Source organism: Eulemur rufifrons, chromosome 28 (genome assembly GCF_041146395.1).
Source record: "Eulemur rufifrons isolate Redbay chromosome 28, OSU_ERuf_1, whole genome shotgun sequence".
NCBI classification, from domain to species: Eukaryota; Metazoa; Chordata; class Mammalia; order Primates; family Lemuridae; genus Eulemur; species Eulemur rufifrons.
Window position 1 is genome coordinate 12,445,326 of NC_091010.1, and position 26,127 is coordinate 12,471,452.

The 26,127-nt window shown below is 42.3% G+C and overlaps 1 protein-coding gene across 2 annotated transcripts in view; it reads right to left on the minus strand.

The window, feature by feature from the left end:
• The window catches only part of GRID1 (glutamate ionotropic receptor delta type subunit 1), a 680,971-nt gene that overhangs the window by 231,849 nt on the left and 422,995 nt on the right, over nucleotides 1–26,127 (minus strand). For both annotated transcript variants that reach the window (XM_069460227.1, XM_069460228.1), the window contains exon 5: nucleotides 25,504–25,557. In XM_069460227.1, the coding sequence (XP_069316328.1) occupies nucleotides 25,504–25,557 (54 nt within the window). The remainder of the gene's footprint in view (nucleotides 1–25,503; nucleotides 25,558–26,127) is intronic.

Here is a 26,127-nt window from a genome sequence, read left to right on the forward strand (position 1 = left end):
GCAAAACTGGTTTTACATTTGAAAATGAGCCAGTTTAGTTCTCCATACTAAAAGAATAAGAAAGAAAAAACAAATAATCATGTCAATACATACATAAAAAGCATTTGACAAAATCCAACATCGAATTATGCTAAAAACTCTCAGCAAACTAGGAATAAAAGAAAACTTCTTCAAGCTGGTAAAAGACATCTATGATCAATCTACATCTAACATCATAATTAATGGTAAAAGACTGAACGTTTTCCCTTAAGATCAAACAAAAGGCAAAGATGTCCACACCTATTACTTCTGAAAACTGTGCTAGAGGTTCCAGCCAGAACAGTGGGGCCAGACAGAGAAATGAAAGGGGCCCGTATTGGAAAGAAAGTTCAGTTCTCCATATTCACAGACTGTATGGTAGTCTACCTAGACAAGTCCCAGGAAATCTGTTTAGCAGGGTTAGGGATACAATGATCAGAAATCGACTGTATTTCTACAAACTGCAACAAACAATTGCAAATTTAAGTTGAAAAAGCAACACCACTTATAATTGTATCAAATATATTAAATACTTAGAGATGGATTTAACAACAAGACTGTATACTTAACACTGCAACACATTGCTAAAACTAATTGGAGAGGACCTAAATAAACAGAATGACACACCTTGCTCGTGGATTAGAAGACTAATGATGTCAGATGTCAATTCTCCCCCAAATTATCTCTAAACACAACTGAAATTAAAACCCAAGCAGAATTTTTCTACAAACTGACAAATTAATTCTAAAATTTGTATGGAAATGCAGAGTCCCAACTAAGGTAAGTCACTACCACAAACTTGCCAGTAAATTCATCTTCAGTGCTGTGATCCAGGTGCCTCACCTGCCTCACCCTGGTCTCAGCCCTGTGAAAATATGAAGGACTTAGAAGGGTCAAAACAAAGTTAAAAAAAAAAAAAAGGGAAAAGTGGATAAATCATCCCACTTGATTTCAGACTAACTACAGTGCTCTAGTTACTAAGACAGGGTGGCAGTGGTGGGAAGACAGACATATAGCTCAATAGAACAGAACAGAAAGTCCAAGAATAGATCCCCATGCTGAAAGCCAGTGGAGTTTTGGCAAAGTGGCCAAAGAAAAAAGGATAATATTTTCAATAATTGGTGCTGGAACAATTAAATAACTATGTAATAAATAAAATAAACATTAACCTCAACCCTTACTTCACATCATCTACCAAAATTAACCATCAATATACACAACATGAATGAACCTCACAGTCATCATGCTGCATGAAGTAAGCTCAACAAAAAAAGTGTACATAGTGTATGATTCCATTGATATAAAATTCTAGAAAATGCAAAGTAATCTATAGTGACAGAAAGCAGACCAGAGGATGCCTGGGGAGTGGGTGGAGGGAGAAATTGATTACGTGGGGCATCAGGAAACTTTTATGGGGGATAAAAATGTTCATTAGCATGATTGCGGTGATAGTTTCACATGTGTCTACGTCAGAACTCCAAGTTGTACTCGTTAGATTGTGTAGGTTTTTTAAATGTCAATTATACGTCAAAGAGTTTGTAAAATAATAACAGTGTAGACACTGGAATCAGACGACCTGGGTTCAAATCCAGAGCTCTCTACCTACGTAAAATACCACCCTCACCACACACACCCAAAACCTCCGTCTCCTTCCTTCTGCTTTAAACACGTGCAAGGTGCTTGCCCTTTGGCCGTTTGCCCTTTGGCTGTTTGCCCTTTGGCCATTTGTCCTGTGCATCAGTCTGACCCACTGTCAGCAACTCTAGAATCTGTGTAAATCTCATCCCCTCTGCTTGGACCATTCTGGTCCATGCCACCATCATCTCTACTTAAAGGCCCTAATTTTTGAACTGTTTTTCCCATTTCTACCCTTTTCCACCCCAAGCCCTGTGGTGTATTTTCCACACAGAAGTCGGAGGGCGGGAGTCCTTCTAAAACATAATTCCGAGCACATCACTCCTCAACTCAGCAAGCTGCAGTGGCTCCTCAGCCCGATCAGGATAAAAGCCAAAGTCCTTGTGGGAGAGATGCCACAGGGTCTCCTCTCGCCCTTTCCCACATTATCACCTTGTGCTTCCGGTCACTGCCCCATTCTTTAATGTCTTCCCATAATTTCATCACATTTCCCAGTCCATGTGGTTCCCAGCTGTGACTGCTTCTCATCTGGGGGACGCTCCCCCAAACAGTGTGGTGTGAGCTGATGTATAGAAACCTAATGGTTATAGAGCCCTTCCTCCTCAAGCCAATATTTGGGGGGAAAATGGCATTTCATATTAAACTGAGCCACCGTGTTAAGTTGAAAATTTCCTTTGAGGTATTCAATGATATGAAATTTCATAGTGCAGTGCCTGACCCAGATGCAGATCGTCCAAAGGAAACGACTAAGAATCAATTTCTTGACTCCAAAAATCCTCACCTGCAAGGAGGATGGGAAAAGTCCAGAAGAGTAAAAACTGTGGGAAAAAGGATTTAGTGAGGAATAGTTGTTTGAGTGCAAAGAGAACGTGGACATGATTCCATTCCTGCAATGGTGAGGCAGGTGCCTCTCCTCCCTTGCAGGTCTTCGAGCTGGGGCAGCACAGAGGCCGCTGAAGAGCCCCACACAACACAACCAGGCTTTAGATGAGCAGGATTCTTTCAGCTTAACCATAAAAGCTACTTCATGTTGTCTTCCACTGGCCCTTTGAACCTGCTCGTTCATTCCCTTCTATTGGGTGGAAATTTGGGCACATTTCCTGATGTTTCTGTCTATTCTTAGTTAATAGAAAGTTCTGTCCCTTTAAGTTACAAAGGCCAAGTTTTGATTCAGAAATTAAAATGATCTACTCCAAAATAAGAATCAGGAGACTTACTTGGCGTGATGTAGAAATTTTGACCCTTAAAAGACATAAATCAACATTTATCTCCCATTGAGGTAGGACTGGACTGGTTCCCAGGCAGTAAGTAGTACATGAAGATAACCCAGGCTTCGGAATCATACCAGCCTGGGCTTAAAAGGCCAGCTTGGCTTTACATAGTTGTGATACCTGAGACTTTTTCAGAGCCTCAACTTCATTGTCTGTACTTAACTGTTAATAAGGTTGTTGCAAAGACCAAGTTATATAATCTAAGCCTAATACATCTGCACAAAGGAGATGGACAAACAAGTCACAAAATCAGAAGTAAACATGCTGATCAGTAAATAAGTATTAACAGTGTTTGACTTGACTAATAAGCAAAGAAATATAAATTTTAAAAATACACCCTTTTTCATCTATCATGTTGGTAAAAATGAAGAACAATTGATCATATTCATGTTCACAAAACATAAGAGTGAGATGAGACAGGTACTCTGATGAAAGTAGTCTAGGCTCTTTGAGAATTCCCATACTTGGAAACAATATTATTACCATCACATTGTTATCATAGTACCATCATAAGGAGACATCAACAGATCTAGGTATAAAGATGTTGACTGCAACATTATTTACAAGGGCATTAACCAATCTAAGTTTCCAACAATGGAGAAGATTTGAACAAATTATGATTCCTCCTTCAAATGACAGAATACTACAAGGTCATTACATATTATCTCAAATGCGATTTACTGACATGATAAAATGTTAATGATATATTATTAATTGAAAACAGTAGGACACAAAACAGAACATAACAATAAAATCTCAATTTGGCAAAATAAAGCACATCTATAAGGCTGTTTGAAAAGATAATTCACTGGTATATTAATTTACATTTTGTTTTACTATTATAGAAGAATCAGAAAGAATTAGAGCAGCATTTGTGTGCATTCCTCCTATCCGTGTCCCTCCCCCTCCATTATGCACACACACACACACACCCACACACACCCACACAGTGGTAAGCGACACTTTGTGCTCTAGAAAGTTTGTGCTCTTCTTTCTCCCAAGATATTCTATTTCAAAGCAGAGAACTGACAAGGATGGTTGGCTGGGAAGTCCCATGAGCCCTGGAGATGGGAGAGGTCAAGGAGGCCTGATCCAGGAAACTTCTAGTAGAGATGAGGAAGGAGACAGAGGAGAAGCTTATGGGTCTACACAACCCCTGATACACACAGTTCCCCAGGGTGGGATGTCAGAGAAGGGTGGCTGATGGCCACTTAGGAAGGCTGGGCCTTAGGTGTGGGTTTCTCAACCTCAGAAAAAGAAATCACCATGCCCAACTTGAGGCCCAAAGTGGGTTAGAGTTGATATTATTGTCTACAGAGACTTTTCATTATTTTTATTTATTTTTAATTGACAAATAAAATTGTATATATTTATGGTGTACAACATGATGTTTTAAAATATGAATACATTGTGGAATGGCTAAATCAAGCTAATTAATATATCCATTACTTCACATACTTATCTTTTTTTGTGCTGAGAATACTTAAAATCTACTCTCTTAGCAAATTTCAAGCATGCAATGCATTGTTATCAACTATAGTAACTATGTCGTACAATAGATCCCCTGAACTATTACTCCTATCTTATTGAAATTTGTGTCTTTGACTAATATCTCCCCAATCCCCACCCCCATCCCTGGCCCCTGGTAACCATTATTCTACTCTCTGCTTCTGTGAGTTTGGCTTTTTTGGATTCTACACACAGTCATGCGTTACTTAACGACAGCAATAACTTCTGAGAAATGCATTCTTAGAAGGTTTCATCCTTGAGCAAACATCACAAGGTATACTTAGACAAACCCACATGGTATAGCCTGCTACACACCTACGCTGTATGGTATGACCTATTGTTCCTAGGCTACAAACCTGTACTGCATGTTACTGCTCTGAATCTGATAGGCAGTTGTAATGTAATGGTAAGTATTTGTGTAGCTAGACATATCTAAACACAGAAAAAGCACAGTAAAAATACAGTATAAAAGATCAGAAATGGTGCACCTGTATATGGTTCTTACCATGAACGGAGCTTGCAGGCCTGGAAGTTTTGCTGTGGGCGAGTCCAAGAGTGAGGCATGAATGAGTGTGACTTACTTTAACTTTTTTACTTTATAAACTTTTAATTTTTTTAATTTGATTCTTTTGTATTAACACTTAGCCTACAACACAAACACATTGTATAGCTATACAAAAATACTTTATATATTCTATAAGATTTTTTCTATTCTAAAAGAAGATGCACACTGTCTAGGGGATGGACATGCTTGAAGCTCTGATTTGGGGGTGGGGGGCAAGGGCAATATACATAACCTAAACTTTTGTACCCCCACAATATGCTGAAATAAAAAAAAGAAATAAAAAAGAAAAGAAAAAGAAAAAAGGATAGCTGAAGTCAAGAGTTGAATCATACACTGCTGGTGGGACTGCAAACTAGTGCAACCCCTGTGGAAAGCATTATGGAGGTATCTTAAACAGATTCAAGTAGACCTGCCATTCGATCCAGCAATCCCATTATTGGGCATATACCCAAAGGAAAAAAGGTCATTCTGTAACAAAGACACATGTACCCGAATGTTTATAGCAGCACAATTCACAATAGCAAAGATGTGGAAACAACCCAAATGCCCATCAATACATGATTGGATTAGTAAGCTGTGGTATATGTATACCATGGAATATTACTCAGCTATAAGGAATGATGAAGATACGACATCTCTATGGTTCTCCTGGAGAGAGTTGGAACCCATTATATTAAGTGAAGTATCCCAAGAATGGAAAAACAAGCATCACATGTACTCACCAGAAAATTGGTTTCCCTGATCATCACCTAAATACACATCTGGGAACGACACCAATCGGATATCAGACTGAGGTGGGGGGTGGGGGAGGGGATGGGTGTATGCCTACACAATGAGTGCATTGCTCACCCTTTGGGGAATGGTCACGCTTGAAGGTGCTGACTCGGGAAAGGGGTGTGGGGAAGGGAGGGATATATACCTACATGATGGGTGCAACACGCACTATCTGGGGAACAGACACGCCTGGAGCTCTGACTTGGGGAGAAAGGCGGTACATGGGCAACGTATGTAACCTGCAATTCTGTATCCCCCATAACAATAAGATGAAATAAAAAAATAAAAAAAAAGAGTTGAATCTGTTAAAAAATTACTAAATAAAAGTTATCTAACTTTAAAAAAAATTTTTTTAACTTTTTTGCTAAAAACTAAGACACCCAGGCCAATACAGGGTCGGGATCATTAATATCACTGTCTTCCACCTCTACATCTTGTCCCGCTGGAAGGTCTTCAGGGGCAGTCACAGGCATGGAGTTGTCATCGCCTGTGACAACGCCTTCTTCAGGATACCTCCTGAAGGACCTGCCTGAGGCTGTTTTACAGTTATGATTTTTTGTAAGTGGACAGAGTATATTCTAAAATAATGATAAAAAGTATGGTACAGTAAATACATAAACCAGTAATGTAGCCATTTATTATCATTATTAGGTATTATGCACTGTACGTAAACCAGTAATATAGTCATTTATTATCATTATTAAGTATTATGTACTATACATAATGGTGTGTGCTAGACTTTTATACAAACCAGCCATGCGGTAGGTTTGTTTACACCAGCATCACCACACGCATGAGCGATGCATTGTGCTGTGTAACATCATGATAAATACTATTTTTTGTCTTGTAACTCCCATGGCCCTTGTTACAGTCTTTTGTTATAATGTTGAGGGACTTGACCTCAGCAAACAGAATCTCTCTCTCTGCATTCTATTGTCCTTCTTACACCTGCAACTCTTACCTGATCATGGGTCAAAAGCCCCTCATTCCAGAGAAGGCCCTGTCCCACACCCTGGAGGAAGGGATGCTGCACAGAGAGGCCAAGAAAAGTCAGGACAGACAGGCCTTGCTGGGTTTAGATCATGCACTTTTTGTCCAGTCACATTTCTACACGCTATCAATCACGCCTATGTAATGAAGCCTCCACAAAACCCCAGAAGTACTGGGTTTGGAGTTTCCAGACAGCTGAACACGAGGAGGTTCCTGGAGGGTGGTGTACCCGGGAGGGCATGGACGCTCCGCACCCCTTCCCTACCTTTCCCCTTGTATCTCTTCACCGGTATCCTTTGTAATATCCCTTATGATAAACCAGTAGATATAAGTAAGTGTTTTCCTCAGTTCTGTGAGCCACTCTAGCAAATTAACCAAACCCAAAGAGGGGGTCCTGGGAACCCCAACTTGAAGCTGATCAGTCAGTTCTGGAGGCGCAGACTTGTGACTGTGTCGGAAGCAGGGGACAGTCTTGGGGACTGAGTCCTCAACCTGTGGGATCTGATGCTATATCCAGGTACACAGTGGCAGCACTGAGTTGGAGGACACCGAGCTGGTGTCCACTGCAGAATTATTGCTGGCTTGGTGACAAGGAGAAGACACACACACACACACACACACACACACACACAGACATTTGGTCACAGAAGTCTTCTTCTGTGTTGAGGATTGCTATAGTGTGAAAGCAGAGGAAAAACAGTTTGAGTTTTTTCCCAAAACACACTATGATGTTAGAACATTTACAATATCACTGTGTGACAGGAATTTTTCAGCTCCATTATAATCTTATGGGACCAGCATTGTATACACTGTTTGCTGTTGACCAAAATGTTGCTGGGCAGCACACGACTGTGTAAGTGAGATCATGCAGTATTTCTCTTTCGTGCCTGGCTTATTTCACCTAACATAATGTCTCCATGTTCATCCAAGTTGTTGCAAATGACAAGACTGCCTTCTTTTTTTTTAAGGCTGAAGAGCATTCCGTTGTGTATATATACCACATTTTCTTTATTCCTTCATCCATTCTTGGACACTTAGGTTGATTCCATGTACTGGCTACTCTGAATAGTGCTGCAATGAACATAGGAGTGCAGGTATCTCCCCAATATACTTATTTAATACTTCCTTTGGATATATACCCAGTAGTGGGATTGCTGGATCTATATAGATCTTCCTATGATTGATCTTGTTAGTGTAAAATCCAAGCACCTTTGTACAACCTTCAGGAGAGCAGAGAGGAAACAATCCTATTATAACTGGGATAAAATTTTTCACCATCTCTTTAATTGAGTTCATTGGACAGATAAAATTTGTTTTAAAATAATGTCTATAGGCTGGGCACAGTGGCTCATGCCTGTAATCCTAGCACTTTGGGAGTCATGCTTGAGCTCAGAAGTTCAAGACCAGCCTGAGCAAGAGTGAGACCCTGTCTCTACTAAAAATAAAAAAATTAGCCAGGCATTGTGGTGCATACCTATAGTCCCACCTACTCTGGAGGCTGAGGAAGGAGGATCGCTTGAGCTCAGGAGTTGGAGGTTGCAGCAAGTTATGATGCTGGGGGCATCAGATGCTGAGGGCAACAGAGTGAGACTCTGTCTCAAAAAACAAACAAAACAAAATTCTACAAAGCATCCAAAGCAGGGCCCGGCACCCAGCAGGTCTTCAGCAACGTGTGTTCCCTTGCTTTTGAGGGCAGCCACTCAGCTGGCTGTTCTTGCAATGCCCACAGCAAGCAAGCAGAAACCTAAGGGCAAGCAGAAGGTCCTTCAGAACTCACTGGCCTCACAAGGTGGCTCTCAGCAATTCTTGACCAGGAGGAAGGCGAGGTGTGAGAGTGGCAGCAGCCACTCCTCCACCGCCTGAGAAGACTCAGCCCCTCCTTGCTTCAGAAGCTGACAAGCTGGTTCCAGGGCTGCTGGAAACTGCACCCTAGCTCTGATCACGGAGTTGGATGGTTTTCTCACTCCCCTTTCTGAAACTGCATGGTATTCATTTGGGATTTCCAACCAGCTCTAGAGACAAGCTACCCCGGTGCACATAACATTCCTTAGTTTGAGGCGGTAGAAAAGACAGCCAAAGCGGAGACTACTGTCTCTGCGAGCCCTCAAACATCTTTTAAGACATTTTACATGAAGTTTTGGTGGTTTGAACTGTCTCCTGCTTCTGCTTCTGTTTCTGTGTTCTGGCTTTGAAAGGACCGTCCCTGGGGAGCCCCACCAGAGGTCCACAGTCCCCCACGCTGTGCGAAGGCAGCAGCCGCGTGTGCGTGCAGGCGTGCTGGCCTCTCCTTCTCCACGTGGTGCATAATGATTACCCAGCCTGGCAAAGGAGGTGTAATAACAGGGTAGAAGGCACAGATAATAGAGCTCTTCTGGCATACGCAGCAGGTTCATCTGAATCCACCAGAACCCATTTGTGGGAAGAGCAATGGACAGGAAAACGCTGAAAGGTAGATACTAACCTTGAGTTTTCAGATGCATTTGCTGCACGTGGTAATTAAAGCTATTTTTAAACCTGCCTAAGTGTCAGCACTCTCTTTCCCAAACGTTCTTCTGTCAAAACTCTGCGGAACGGCAACACACCTGTTGGGACCCACTGACTCACATCTAAAATCATGGAGCTTGATTCCACAGCAGTAGCAGGCTGTCCGTCTACAGGGAATTGGAACTTGAATTGCAGAGGATCAGGAGAGGCTCCCACAGCCCTTGCTCGGGTGTGTTAATAATTTAGTGATCCATGGACACGTGTTTTTCACCCATGATACTACAAGTTCTCTGATCGTGGGGGACACATTTCAAATTCTCATGAGCATCCCCAGAGTCTCACAGGCATTCAGTACATATATGATGAATGAATGACACAGCGTGTCAAGAGTTATATGTCATGGTAAGGAGACAGAGAGTGAAGGAAAAAGTTGAGGACTGCTGAAGAATCACACCTGAGTTCTGGGTCGTGGGAAGGAGGGAAGACCATGGAAGACATCAGTAGGTACTGCAAAAAGGGTAAGGAGGCAGTAATTGGGGCTGAGCCTTAACGGGTGCATAGGAGTTTGAAAGGGGGAACTAGGGTCCCAGCAAGCCCAGAACACAGACAGAAATGCAGCAATTCAGATTCATAACAAATACCAAAAGGAATCACTTCCTTAAGTCTCTGTGTTTTCCTGATTAAGATCCAAAGACTAACTTTCCCACAGGAAATCAGTTACTTGCCACTAAGAAGAGCTACCTTTTAAGAGTGCTTGCTATCTGCCAGGCGCTGTCCTGGGTCACTTCCTACATGTCAGCTCATTTAATCTTTAAGACTGTCCTGGGAGGTGGCTACTATGAACCCTACTGAACAGATGAGGAAAATAAGTGTCAAGGAAGGAAATGAAACAGCTTGTCCAGAGTCAGAGAAGTGATAAATGCTGGAGTCAGAAGCCCGTCCATGGCGTGTTCCCAAAGACTGTGATTTAAAACACAATGGCACAACACCTCTTCTCAGATCTGCTCCCCAAATCCGTCTGTGCAGCTGCAAACACTCTCTCCATGGGGCTCTGAAAAGAGCTAATGAATGATATTATGGCACAACAATGTCCTCATAGATCTGTTAGCATAAATGTTAAATCTCATAGGCTCCTTTAGGGCTGAGAAAGGAAAATAGATCTACTCTGGTTAACGAATGGTAGTGTATTTCCAGTAAATATAGTTTCTTTCTTTCAGGTACTCCTCACGTGACACGTAGCTTGTTTGTGTGGGCTTTTACAAGGTTCTTTTCATCTTTTCCATGAGAGATTTTAAAAATAAAGTGCTAATATACAAAATACATAAAAGGAGGAAATAAAATCAAAACCACAATGAGATATCACTTAACTCCAGTGAGAATGGCTTTTATCAAAAAGTCATAAAACAATAAATGTTGGCGTGGATGCAGAGAGAAAGGAACACTCATACACTGCTGGGGGGACTGGAAAGTAGTACAACCTCTGTGGAAAGCAATATGGAGATAACTCAAAGAACTAAAAGTAGGCCCACCATTTGATCCAGCAAACCCACTACTGGGTATTTATCCAAAGGAAAAAAAGACATTCTATAAAAAAGACACCTGCACTCAAATGTTTATGGCAGCAAAATTCACAATTGCAAAGATGTGAAAACAACCCAGGTGCCCATCAATTCATGAGTGAATTAATGAAATGTGGTTTATGTATACCATGGAGTTCTACTCAGCCATAAAAAAAAATGGTGAACAAGCACCTCTTATGTTAACCTGGATGGAAGTAGAGCCTATTCTTCTAAGAGCAGTATCACAAGAATGGAAAAACAAACATCCCATGTACTCATCATTAAATTGGTAATAACTGATCAACACTTATATGCACCTATGGAAATAACATTCATCAGAAATCAAACAGGTGGAAGAGGGGAGGAGGGGATGAGTAAACTCACACCTAGCAAGTACGATGCACACTACCTGGGGGATGAGCACACTTTGACTCAAATGGTACAAAAGCAACTTATGTAACCAAAACATTTGTACCCCCATAATATTCTGAAATAAAAAAATAAACTAAAAAATTTAAAAAAAGGAAGAGATCTAATACAACAGTCTCCCCCCACCTTATCCTCAGTTGATACGTTTCGAGACCCCCAGTGGATGCCTGAAACTGCAGACAGTACCAAACCGTACATACATTGCGGTTGTTCTATCTGATAACTGACACGGCTAAGTGACTAATGGGAGGGGAGGGTCTACAACGTGAACACACTGGACAAAGGGATGATTCATGGCCCTGGGAGGCACAGAGCGGGACAGGGCGAGATTTCATCAGGCTATGCAGGACAGCGCCCCAATTTAAGACTTGTGAATTATTTGTTTCTGGAATTTTCCATTTAATATTTTTGATCTATAAGTTGACCACAGGTAACTGAAACCACAAAAAGTGAAACCACAGATAAGGGGGGATGACTGTAATAAATAACAAAAGTTTCATAGTAAGACTTTTCATAATAAGAACTATATTACTGCTTCCAGATTATGAAAAAGTCCAGTGGTGCTGGGATTCAGTCACTTTTGCAGCATTCAGTTAGTGCTGGGTGTGGGGGGAAGGTGAGAGAGGGGCAATGTGGCATCAGTTGTATACTTTGTAAATTCAGAACACCTCAGATCCCAGTTCAAATCCTGATTCTTCCCTGACTGATTATGTGACGTTGAAAAGTGAATCTGTCTCACTGAGCCTCTGTTTCCCTTTCTGTAGGATGGAGTAGTATAAGTTGCAGTTCCCGTGGGCTGAGTCCTCCAACCTTTCCCAGTGCTCACCCTCCAGGTCACACACTCTCCTGGCAGCAGCACCTGACATCAACAATCTCTCCCAGCCTTTTGAAATGGTTTCTTCCCTTGGCTCCTGGGACTCCACCTCCTCCTTGTTTTCCTCCTCCACCTCAAGCTGCTCCTTCTCAGTCTCCAAGGCAGGTTTCTCCTCCTTCCTTGGGCTTGATGTGCTCCCCAGGTGTCAGGGTTTGGGATTCTCATTTTTAGCCAGGCACCCCCTTGGTGATCTCATCCAGTTGCAGGATGCTAAGTACCCCCTATATGCAGACGGCTCCCAAATTCACCACTGTCACCCTCCCTCTGAACTCCAGACTTACCTAGCCATGCTACTACTCAACTTCTCCATTTGACAGTCCAATAATCACCTCAAAATTAACACATTAAAACCAAATTTTTTATTTCGTCCCTCAAATATCCATCACTTCAGCCTCCTCATCTCAAGAAATGTCTTCTCCTTCCAGTTCCTCAAGCTAAAAGCAAATAAATAAAAACCTTAGAGTCATCCTGATATCTCTCCTTCTTTCATAACCTGCATCTAATCTAATAGTAAATCTTATCTGCTCCACCTCCCAAGTATATCCAGACTCCAGCTACTTCTTACAACCTCAGCTTTATCCCCATGGTCCAAACCACCACCCTCCCTCCTCTGGATAATCACAATAGCCTGAAAATGGTTTCTCTCCTTGCTACCCCCATATGCCCCCAACTATTCTTAAGGAAGATACCAGAGTATATTTAAAAAGTAAATAAACCCTATCTTGGCAATCTTTTGCTCAAAACCCTCCACTTGATTCCCACTTCATGCAGAGTAAGAGTCACATGTCTTACAATGGTGAGCGAAGTCGTACATGACCTGGCCTCCTATGGTGCCTCCAACCTCCTCTCCCGTCTCTCCCATCCCTCACTCTACTCCAGCCACACTGCCCTCTGTGTCATCTCTAGAACACGCCCACCAGGCTCCCACTCACAGACTTCACACCTGTTCTCTCCTTTGCCTGGAATGTTCTTCCTGCAGATATATGCACAGCTTCCTCACTCCCTCGCTTCTTCAAGTCCTGGTTCAAATGTGACCTCATTGAAGAGGTCACCATGGCCACCCTGTATAAAGTAGAACCCATTCCTTCTCCCTCCTACCATAGTTTTATCATTATATATAGAATCTGTCAAATCCATCAAATTATATATTTAATTATTATCTGATCATCTGCCTTGCCCCATTCAAAATATACTCAACAAAACCAAGGTTTTTTGTGAATTAAATAAGAAAGATAACTTCCATAGTTGACCAAGATGGAATAAGAAGGATTGGATTCACCTGCCTGCCTGAAATAACTAGACAAAATATATGAAATATATTTTTCATAAAAGACTTTTTCAAGAAAGACTAGACAAAATATATGAAATGACAGTTTTCAAGACACTTGACAACAAGCAACAAAGGATAGTGACCCCTGAAGACAGGAAACCAGGTGAGCCCTGTGACTGAACTAAATTACCATCTTGAGAGAGTTTCCATGCCACAGTGTAGGGGGAAGGAAACAAACAGAAGCCCTTGGACCCCATCCATTAAGGACATGGATATGAGAGACTGGAAAGCCAAGGCAGTTAGAGTCCACGGGACAGAACACCAAGGAGGAGAGAGTTTCACAGAGAGAGAAAAATGTGGCCATTTCCATCAGGTCCCCTGGATCCTCAGCAGAGTTCTGACTGGGGCATGCACGGAAGGAAATTACCTGAAGCTGGAAAAAAGACCAACCAAAAGGATTAGAGGAATCAGTGTTTGGAGCTCACACAGGGCTGGGAAAAGTGCCTCTTCCCACCATCCAGACTGGAAAACCTCATACTTCATGTGCATTGAGTAAAATACTCTGGAAGTCTAGCCCCAGTAGGGTGGAATGATCAGCCCCAGAGTGAGGCCTACTTGAGAAACACCTAATAAATCACAAAAGCAAGAGGGTCAAAGTGTTTCCAAATAACTGCATCCTAGGGAAAATCTCAAGAATACAAAAATATCCAGAATCCAAGAAGGTAAAATTCACAAAATTTGGTCTTAAATCAAAGATTACCGGGTACTCAATAAACAGAGAATCAGAAGCCACAGGAGAAGAGTAACCAATTCATTAAAGCTGACCCAGAACTGAAACAGAAATTAGAATTAGCAGACAGTGACCTTAAATCATTATTATAATTGTATTTTACATATTCAAAAATGTAATAAAGACATTGAACATTTAAAGAAAAGACTCAACTTCTAGAGATCAAAATTACAATGTATGAGATGAAAAACACACTGGACAGGATTATTGGCAGATTAGACATTGAAGAAGAAAATATCAGTGAACCTGAACACAAAACAATAAAAAATATGCAAATGAAACACAAGAAGGGAAAAAAAGAGAAGAAAAAGAACATCAGTGATAGGTGGGACAACTTCAAACAGCCGAATATATGTGTAATTGGCATTCTCAAATAAGAGGATGGGAGGCAGAAAAATATTTGAAAAAATAAAACATGGAAATTTTCATATATCTAGCTAATAATGGATGAAATTTTTGATAAAAAGTATAAACCTACAAGTACAAGAAGCTTAACAAACTGCAAGCACAAAAAAACAAAAAAAAACAAACAAACCACCACAGAGAAAAAGAGAGAGAGAAGAAAACTACACCCAGGAACATCAAAATCAACTTGATCAAACCCAGAGAGAGGAAATATTAAAAGAAACCAGAGATAAAGAAGCTGCTTTGTACAGAAAAACAAAAGTAAGGATGACATCAGATTTTTTTCAGTAATAATATAAATAAGAAGACTGAGGTGACATTTTAAAATTAATGAAAGAGAAAAACAGACTGTCAACCTAGAATTCTGTACCCAGCAAAAATATCTTTCAATAATGAAGGTGAAATTAAGTCATTTTCAGACACACAAAAGCTGAAAGATATCAAAAGCTAAAAGGATTTATCACTAACAGAGCTGCATTATAAAAAATATCAAAGAAAGTTCTTCAGACAAGAGAAATGATACCAGATCAAAATATGGATCTTCACACAAAAAAAGAGCATCTGAAATGGTAACTACACAGGAAAGTGATTATTTTGTTATTCAAATATCTTTAGAAGATAATTGTTTAAATAAATATAACAGCAATGTATTGTATCATATATAATATATATCAAAGTAATATTTATGACAATAATTACATAAAGACCAAAAGAGGAGAAATGGAAGCATACTATATACTGTACTATATGTGCAGGGGTATGCTATCACTTAAAAACAGACTGTAGTGAATTAAAGGTATAGACTATAAGTCCTAAAGCAATTACAAATTTTTTTTTTTTTTTTTTTTTGAAGACAGAGTCTCGCTCTGTTGCCCAGGCTAGAGTGCCGTGGGCCGTGGCATCAGCCTAACTCACAGCAACCTCAAACTCTTGGGCTCAAGCAATCCTTCTGCCTCAGGATCCCCAGTAGCTGGGACTACAGGTATGCGCTACTATGCCCAGCTAATTTTTTCTATATATTTTTAGTTGTCCAGCTAATTTCTTTCTATTTTCAATAGAGACGGAGTCTCATTCTTGCTCAGGCTGGTCTTGAACTCCTGACCTCGAGTGATCCTCCTGCCTCGGCCTCCCAGAGTGCTAGGATTACAGGCATGAGCCACTGTGCCCAGCCTTAACAAAAATTTTTTAAGAGTCATAGCTAATATACCAGTAAAAGAGTTAAAATGGAGTCATAAAAAGTTCTCAATTCATCCAAAGGAAGTTAAAAAAGAGAAAAAGGGAACCAAAGGGGATAGAACAAAGAGAAATCATCAAGAAGACAAATTTAAATCTAACCATATCAATGATCACATTAAATGTAAATCATTTAAGATCCTTAATTAAAAAACAGAATTGTTATAATGGATAAAATAGCAAGACCAAAGCATGTGCTGCCTTTAGGAAATATACTTTAAACATACAGAAAGAAGTAGGTTAAAAGTAAAAGAATGGATAAAAATGTACTATGCTAACACTAGTCAAAAGAAACCTGGAGTGGCTGTGCTAATATCAGATGAAATATAGTTTAGAAAAGAAGAAGTTACCAGGGATAAATGAGGTCTTTTCATCATAAGAAAGGGTCAATAAATCAAGAGGATGTAAAAATCCTAAACATTTATGCCACTTGTAGCAAAGCTTCAAAATACATTAAGCAACAACTGAAAAAACTGCAAGGGGAGATGAACAAACTCACAACTAAAATTGAATATTTTAATAATTGATAGAAAAAGGAGACAGAAAATCATAAAGGGTACAGAAGATACAAACAACACTGTCAACTAAATTGGCCTGATTCACATTTATAGGACATTCCACATTACAACAGATAATATGTCGTTTTCAAGTGCACATAAAACATCTACCAAGGAAAACAATATACTGGACTATCAAATTGGTCTCAATAAATTTAAAAGGATTTAAGTGATAGAAACTGTGTTCTCTGACCACAATGGAATTAAATTAGAAATCAATAGCAGAAAGATGCCTGAAAAAAAAAATCCCCAAATATTTGGAAACTAAATAACACACTTCTAAAACCCGTGGGTCAAAGAAGAAATCAAAAAGTAATATAGAAAGTATTACAAACTAAATAATGAAAACACAACATATCAAAATTTGTGGGATGCCACGAAATCACTTAAGGGGAAACAGCACTAAAGCAAAAGAAAGGTCTTAAATCAATGATCTCAGCTTCCCCCTAAGGAAGTAGAAGAAAGAAGAGTAAATTAAAGCCAAAGTAAACAGAAAAAAAGGAAATAATGAAGACAAAACTGTAAATTAATATAAAAGGAAATAGAAAAACTGTAGAAAAAAATCAATGAAACAAAAAACTGGTTCTTTGAAATCAATAACAGCAATAAACCTCTAATCAGACTGATCAAGAAAGGAAGGAGACACAGTTACAAATACTAGGAATGAGAAAGATCATATATCTACAGATTCAGCAAATATCAAAAGGACAATAATGCAATGTTATGAACTTTATGCCTACAAATATGACAACTTAGAGGAAATGAAAAAAATTCCTTGAAGACACAAATTACCAAAACTCACTCAAGCACAAATAGATAGCTCTGTCTATTAAAGAAATTTAATTTGTAGCTAAAACATTCCTCCAAAGAAAACCCCAGGCCCACATGGCTTTATCGCTAGATTCTAACACTCAAGGAAAATATAATAACAATTTTCTGTACAAACTCTTCCAGAAATTGAAAAGGAAAGAATACTTCCCAAAACTTATTTTTTGAAATCAGCCTTACACCAATACCAAAATCAGAGAAAGACACTAAAAGGAAAAAAATATGTAAGGACCAATTTCCCTCATGAACATAGGAGAAAAATTCTAATCAAAATTTTAGCAAATCAAGTGCAAAAATACATACAAAGGATAATATAGCATGGCAAGTAGGTTTTATTCCCGGGATGTTGCATGGCTTACTTAATGTTAGAAAATCAGTCAATGTAATTTAGCATATTTACAAACTGAAAAAAGAAAAACCATATGATCACCTCAATAGATGCAGAAAAAGCATTAAACAAAATCCATTATCAATTCCTGATAAAAAGTCTCACCAAATAGGAATAGAAGAGAACTTCCCCAATCTGAAAAAAGTCCTCTATGAACAACTTACAGCTAACTTGATACTTAATGGTGAAACACTGTGTGTTCTCCCTGATAACACCAACAAGAAAAGGTTGTCTGGTCTCACCGTTTGTACTCAACATTGTACTGGAGGCACTAATCAGTGCTATCAAGCAAGAAAAAGAAACAAAAAGTATCCAGATGGAAAGGAAGAAATACAACTGTCATATTCCCAGAGAACGTAATAGTCAAGAAAATATTTTCAAAGAAGATATCATGGAATCTATGAAAAGGTACTAGAATTAGTGAGTTTAACAAGGTTCCAGGATACAAGATCAATATACAAAATCAATTGCATTCCTATATGCTACCAACAAACAATTGGAAATCGAAATTTTTTAAAAAATGCCATTTATAATAGCAATCAACAATATAAAATACTGAGAGATAAATCTTACAAGAAGATGTGAAGTATCTGTACACTGAAAACTATGAAACATCACTGAGAGAAATTTAAAAAGACCTAAATAATTGGAGAGATACCTTGTCTGTGGGTAAGAAGATCACTGTTGTTAAGATGTCAATTACCCCCAAGTTGGATGATAGATTCAATGCAATCCCAAATAAAATCCCAGTCAGCTTCTTTTCGTACAAATGGAGGAGATGATTTTAAAATTCATATGAAAATTCCAAGGACCTAGGATAGCCAAAACAACTTTGAAAATGAAGAACAAAAGTGGAAGACTAACAAAATCTAATTTCAAATCTTATTATAAAGCTATGGTAGTCAAAAGAGTGTCGGACTAGCATAAAGATAGGAGAAAATTGATCAGTGGAACAGAGTAGAGAGTTCAGAAATTTTTCAGGTACTGCACTAAAAGCACAATCCATTTAAAAACTGATAAACTGGACTTCATCAAAATTAAAAATGTCTGCTCTTCAAAAGACAGGGTTTGAACGAAAAGACAAGCCACAGACTGGAAGAAAATATTTTCTGAGTATTTATCTGATAAAGGACTTGTATCCCAACTGTATAAAGAACTTTCAGAACTCAATAATAAGAAAACAAATAATCCAATAAAAATGGGCAAGACATTTAAACAGGCACCTCGCCAAAGAAGACATATAGATATAGACAGCAAATAATCACATGGAAAGATGCTCAGTACCACTAGACATCAGGGAAATAAACATTAAAATCACAACAATGAGGACCATTGCACACCCATTACAATGACTAAAATCAAAAAGGTTGACCATATCAAGTACTGAAGAGGATGTGGAGCAACTGCAAGTCTCATCAACTTGGCAGTTTCTTAAAAAATTAAACATACATCTGCCATATGACCCAGCAATTCCACTTGTAAGTATAAGCCCCAGAAAAATGAAAGCACATGTCCATACAAAGGCTTGTACACAAAAATTCATAGTAGCTTTGTCATAGCCAAAAATCTAAAAAAAGTCAAATGGCCATCAACAGGTGAATGAATAACCAAATTGTGGAATATCCATACCACTGAATACTCCTCTTCAATAAAAAGGAAAGAACTATTGCTACACATTGCAATAGAGATAAATCTCAAAATAACTACATTGAGTAAAACAAGCCATACCAAAAAGAAACAAGAGTACATATTCTATGATTCCACTTGTATAAAATTCTAAAAGATACCAATAATCTACAGTGCCAGAAATAGATCAGTACTTGACTAAGGAGTGGGAGAGGACAGGCCAGGAGAGTGGGATCACCAAGTGGCATGAGGACATTTTTCAGGTGATGAGTATGTTCACTATCTTCATTGTGGTTATGGTTTCATGGGTGTATACACATGTCAAATTTAACAACTTGTACACTAAAATATGTGCATTTATTATATGTCAGTTAAACTTCAATAGTGCTGTTAATTTTATTTTTTTTAATTTCCTCTTATTTTATTCTGTTGCTAAGTCAGAAATTCACATTTATTAGATTATTATCTATTGCCATGGAATTGGTTTTGTTATATTTCTTTTTTTTTTTTATTTCAGCATATTATGGGAGTACAAATGTTTAGGTTACATATATTGCCTTTGCCCCACCTGAGTCAGAGCTTCAAGCGTGTCCATCTCCCAGATGGTGGGCACCGCACCAGTAGGTGTGTATATACCCAGCCCCTCCCAACCCCCATCTGCACGGCACCCAGTGAAAGTTATTTCACATGTGCACTAAAGCTATTAATTTTAAAATAAAAAATAGATAATGAAAGTGATACTCAAAAACAGTGTCTGGCTCTAATGTCTGATAAATGGCAGCTCCTGTTCTTCATTCAAGGGTTCTGGGGCTACAGAAGTGGGTAAGATGTGGTCCCTGTCCTCAAAGACTCCTCAGTGGGGCTGGGGAGAGAAACAAGTGAATAGCTTACAACAAATCTAATTGTTTTTGAGTGTTACTAAATTAAATTTGAAGACAGTAAATGGTACAGGGACTGAATATTCAAACGGGATTGGAATCTTCAAAATGAAAGGAAGAAAAAAAAAATAAACTCTCTTTCCCTTCCTCTCTTCCTCTGCATCCCAAATACACAATCTTAAAGCTATGTGATTCTGCATTCACATCACAGTGTTTCTCTTTGTTTTCTTCAACTACAGCTTTAGCATCTTCTTCCTCCACATTACACATGTGCCACCTACTCTCATTTTCATTTATTTTACTCAGCATGTGCTCTGGGGTTGGGGGGGCGGTGAAGGTCTGGACTGTACACAGAGCCCGCTCTGGGGCAGAGCAAGGTCTGGTCGGCTGCAGGAGCCTCATGAGTACCGGCTGGTGACAAGCCAGTGAAAGTGATAAGGTAGGGGCCGGGGGCTGCAGCCTGGAGGCAAGAACAGGAGAGCATTCCAGGCAGAGGGGCCTGCAGAGTCCCCCCAGGGAGGACCCCATGCTTGGGGTGCACTGTAATGATCCCCCTTAGGATACAGTCAGGCCGTTTAACCCAGAAAAGTCCTCTGTGTGTGAACCCCTCATGCTGGGAACTTTAGGGAACCTGAGAGAGAGGAGATCTAAGCCCTCACCAACAGGTTGTTCAGGGAAACAGGCACCTGTGACAATTCCCCAACACAGCAGGGCTGGGGTGAGGAGCACAAGATGGCATGAGAATAACTCTACTGGGGAAATCCGGAAGTCTTTTAGGCAGAGACGATATTAAGCAGGTCCCTGCAGGAAAGGTAAGTCCTGGACAATCACAGATTCAACAGGACACACCAGGTGGAAAGAAAAATCCTGGCAAAAGCCCAGGCCAGGAGGGGAAAATAAATAAGGAAAATAAGAAGTTGCTAATCCACTTGCAGGGATGAGCTGTGAGACAGTGAGCAGAATGGTAAGTAAACAAGGGTGCAAAGATGGGGTCAGGGGCCACCTGCAGTGGGCCGGGATGGGCTGCATGATGGGGCTTTTCTCTCTGGCTGGGGAGCCAACCAGAAGCACACGGTTGGTGGTCTCTGAGATTGGGGAGCACTAACTGAGAACCAGGTTTGGGGGAGGATGGTGAGCTTGAGGTGGTGATGGGGCTTCCCGGCAGCCAAGTCAAGAAGGATCCCAGTGAAGCTGGATCTCTGGGTCTGGAGCTCAAGGGCAAGGTCTGGAATGGACATGGGACATGGAGTCACTGGTGTACACTGACAATGGGGGCAGAGAGCCAAGGGCCTGTCAACAGTGCCCCTCCCTCCCAGGAGCCCACCTCCTCCTGGCCCTGCTGACCACTCAGAGCCTCGCTCGCCGAGAAAACCCAGGTGCACAGCTTATATGTGCACTTCTGCGTTGCTTGTTAAGCCTCTTAAACCACTTCCATCAAAGTGTGCTTTGGTTCCCTGTCTGGAAGAATTCACGTAACAATGAGAGCTGCCCAGCAACAAACAGAGCACTTGCAGTCCCTGTCACTGTTGGTTCTTCAAGAGGCTGGAGAGTCACACTGCATATTCCATAAAGGAATTCCCAAGAGGCCAGACTCAGACAATGAGGCACATGTCTCCCGCCCCGATGCGGAGCCTTGTGGGGAGGGCATCGTCCTCCGCATCCAGATTCTGCCCAACGCGAGGACATCTGTGAATCGCTAGACCAGCCGGGTCATGGCTCCCCCAGGAGGTGCTGAAGGCCATGCAGGGAGGACGCACTGTACCCCAGCTGATAAAGATGTTCCCAAAGCCACCCAGCTCACCCAGAGTTAAGTCTGACTGGCCTTGAACTGGCAGCTTCTGATGAACGACCCAGAGCAGTCCCCTCGTCTCTGGAACTATGGTCTTAATAGTTGCCTTTGTCTTTTCTCTGAGGCAGGCTTGTCACTGCAATTCGCTCTACACTGTGTCCATCGACCGGCCTTCAACCACGCCTGTTAAGAATCTGTTCTTTGCACACGGCATTGAGGGTTCAGGGACGAGCTGGAGCTGACCGTGCCTTCAAGGGACTCACAGTCTAGTGACCACCATGACTAATGGCTCACTTTGTTTTCCACAAGTTCTTTTGAATTCCCCCCACCTTCCTCCAAGGTAACTTGTAACTTAATCAATCAATGAGAATATACTTTATACCCCAAAATGCATCTGCTTGCCCGTGTCCCCACCGTGGTGCCCAGAGACCCGTAGGGCTGTCAGTGAGGCCCACAGACTCACCAGCCACCCTCTGTATCCAATTACTTCTCCAAACAACACAGGTCTGGAGTATGCAACACCGGTACTCCCCCAGAAAACCACGGCATGGGGAAAGCAGACAAAAACATGTGCCCTTCAGTGTTTACCTGGAATCCAGGGAAATGCATTACGCCAGTCAAATACAGGGGAGGACACCGAAGGGCAGAGGCTGTGAGGAAGGAGGGAGCAGAGGGCACGGCCAGGGGCCACCTGGAGGACCAAAGACGAACGTGGTGGGGTGGGGAGGAGGCACGGCCTGAGCTCCGTTGAGGGGCTGAACTTCCTCCAGAGAAGCAGAGAGCTCTTTCAACAAGTAGGAAGACAAGGACTCAGTGTAGCAGCTGGATTCTGGAGACCACACTGGAAAATGAGCCATCAATGCCTGCGCCTGACTCTTAATTTTTTTCTTTATTTCTCCCTAGGCATCATATACAACCAACTAAAAGTAACTGAGAAACTATTAAGATTTGTCTGTAGCTCCATACTGGCATAGCTTAAGAAATGAGCAGATCCTGAAATGATCCCACACTGTAACAAGAGTGTCAGGGCTTCTGGTCTCAGTGGCGCAGGCTGCAACAGTGGCCCCGAATGCAGCTGGCTTCTAAGGATAGGCCCACGTGTGACTTGGAGAACACCTCAGTCATCACCAGGCTGCACTGAGTGCATGGGCGGGAGCTTGACAGGGGGCCCTATCTTCCGACCGCAGACTTCAGGAATGTTCGTGAGCTGGCACCGAGGGCCAGCCCAACAGTGTTCCCGTCAGTGTGCATACCTGAGCCCCACGGATGGGCTTTACTGAATCAGACAGTGTTCATGAGTTAAGGATCTTTGCCAAGGTCATGTGCATTATGGTGTCATTTGGTAAAGAGGGTTTTGGAGCCAGGCAGTCTTCACATAGAATCCCAGATGCACCATTTAATAGCCGCAGGACCTTGGGCAAGTGATTTAACTTCTGGAGCCTCCGTTTTTCCTATCTGCAAAATGAGGATAACGATAACTGTCTACAGGGCTGTTGATGAGGACTAAGCCAGGCAGCAAATGCACCGACAAGTGCCTGGCGTAGAACAGGTGGCTAAGAAATGTTAGCTGTTGTCCCCTTGCCTCTCAAGGGGAAGATCCTCCTAATAGAAAAGGAAGCCGGGAAAGGAGGCGGCCAGGGCTTCCTGGAGGTCGGGATGCTCGCATGGTCGGTGTGGGCTGCCCTGACAGCTCAGGGGTCCCTGCCGCTCGTGGTGGCACAGAGCCGCCGTCACGGGTGAGGCTGCTCCTGGGTGGCTCTGACAGGTGCACCTCACATCTGACTCCTCTGGTGACACTGAGCCCTGAGTTCCAGCTGCCCCAAAATGCCAGTGTACCTACCAGCATGGAATGCCCTGGGCATCTCCCTCTGGTCAGTCTGAATTAACTCCAGTCCCGAAGAAGGAGTCAGGAGAAACAGACAGGGGGCCCTGGGGCAGGCAGGGATTCAGAAAAGGAAACCGATTAGCAATGAACACAGAGCACTTGTTTGAAGACTGGCAACAGAGAAACACTGGCTACCCAATTTGGATGAGTCATCAAAAAAGTAAAACCAACACCAGGTATTTGGCTTAAGGGACACATGGAATGCATGCGTTCTCTGGAACAAAGGAAACTGGACTTTGAAGAAACTGTAAAGAAGTCAGCAAACCTCAGAGGATCAAAAACTTTCTAAGGATCAAGGGGGCCTCGAGCAGGCTCCAAAGAACAGGGAGGAGGTGGTTGTGTCCCTTCTAATCACCAACACAACCATCATACCCCACGGTAAATGGACGATTACTACGCATGATCCAACTGGCCTCTGTGGACACGGAGCTAATAAGATATGAATTCATGGAAGAAAACCATGAAAAATGGACTTTGCAAGTGGTTACTGACATTACCTGTACAATTATTAAAATAAGCCACCCAGGACTATTTCAGCCATATTAAGCACTGAACTAATGAAGAAACATACATCATAAAAGAATAAATTACCTACATGATAAATTTTGCATCGCCCAGAATGAAGCCATTAGAAATTGATCAGGTAATTTGGAGCAGCTGAAGGCCACAGCCCTGGTGAAAGCATGTGCCAGGAAATGCCTCCGAGTCAGCTCTCAGTGCTGGCACTGGGGTCACAGTGGCTGGCCTGTCTGGTGCTCCCTGAATGGACATGTAGGCAGAGGGGACTCTTCAGGAAAGTGGGGGCACATGGTCACAGCCACTCCTGTGCAATGCCTGCAGCGTGGAGGAGGCCAGGGCCAGGCAGGGTGCAAATACTAAGGAGCAGACCAGGCCCCCAGGACACTCGTGTTCCTGCTCCTCCCTGGGGCCAAACCAGTGGGATGGCGGGTCCTGGGGAGACTTCCCATTCACCCCTTTGAATGGGTGCACTGAACCTCGCCCGCACTGGCTGCACACACACACACAGTCTCACACACATGCACGTCAACTCACACATACACAACCCACACACTCATACGTGTACACTCAGATACATTCACACGTACACTCACACATGCAAACCCATACCCATACTCACACACACATACACACACACTCACATGCATACCCACACGCATATACTCACACACATAAAACTCACACACAAATAATCAAACGGGTATACACACACATACACATGCACACTCCTACACGTACAACTCATCCACACACTCACACACATACACACACTGATATTCTCACACATGTGCACAACCTCCACACACGCATGCTTGCTTACACTCACACACATAACCCTCACACACACCCTTAACAGCCTGCATGAAATGCGGTCTCTCCATTGGCTCCAGCCCCTCTGCAGCCCAATTTGTCACCTGCTCTGACCTTTTCAGCCCCTGGCTCCCAATGGCTGCCTCGCCTCAGGCATCTCACACCTGACACCACTGCCCTTGCCTTGGGACTTCCTCATGCACTCAGGTCTGGGTCCCTTCCCCTGGTTCCCACCTGCTCCAGGTGAGCATCCTGGCAGGTCAAGTCCAACGCCCTGACCTCGTGCCTGGGCAGGGTGCAGCCCCAGGCTTCCCTCCAGCCCCCACATCAGAACAGGGCCTGAGAGGGTCACTCTGAGCTTCCCCAGGGGCAGGGGCTCACTCCAGGCCGTGCCCCTCACCATGCTGGGGCTCTTACCTCGTTCACAAAGACCCAATGGCTGTCCTTGGAAGCCAGGTTGGTCTCCACAGCCTGCGGAGAGAAAAAGAATGAACATGAACGGAAGCAAGACAGAAGCTGGCAGACACACAGGATGATGCCAAGACAGGGCTTTATAAACATTGTTCTAGGAGAATTTTTTCCTCACAAAACATGCCGTCCCCCTGGGGCCTGCTCTGGCTGCCTGAGCCACAAGAAGCATCATCTGAACACAGACACCTGATTTCCCACCATACCGCATGTTCTCCTGCACCAGCCCGGAGCAGGGTTGGACGCTGCAGCTCCTGCAGGCTTCACAGGGCCACAGGTGCAGGCACAGCCTCCCCTCCCCAAGGACGCCAACAAACCCCTTTCTGCAGGTGCACTTCTGGGAGGAGGCTCCTCATTGCCTGAGGCTGCAGAATCAGCAAACTGGAACAAGGGATTTATGGTGGCTTCTCCAGGCCAGCCACGCTGAGTGACACCCAGGAAGACAGCAGCTCACAGCTGGGACTGGGAGCTGCCTTCAGGACTTGAGGATGCACAGAGCTGGGCTCTTGCAGCTCCCGGGCAGTGGTTCCACCCTACCATTCTCTCTGCTTTGTTCTGTTTCTTTCTAGCACT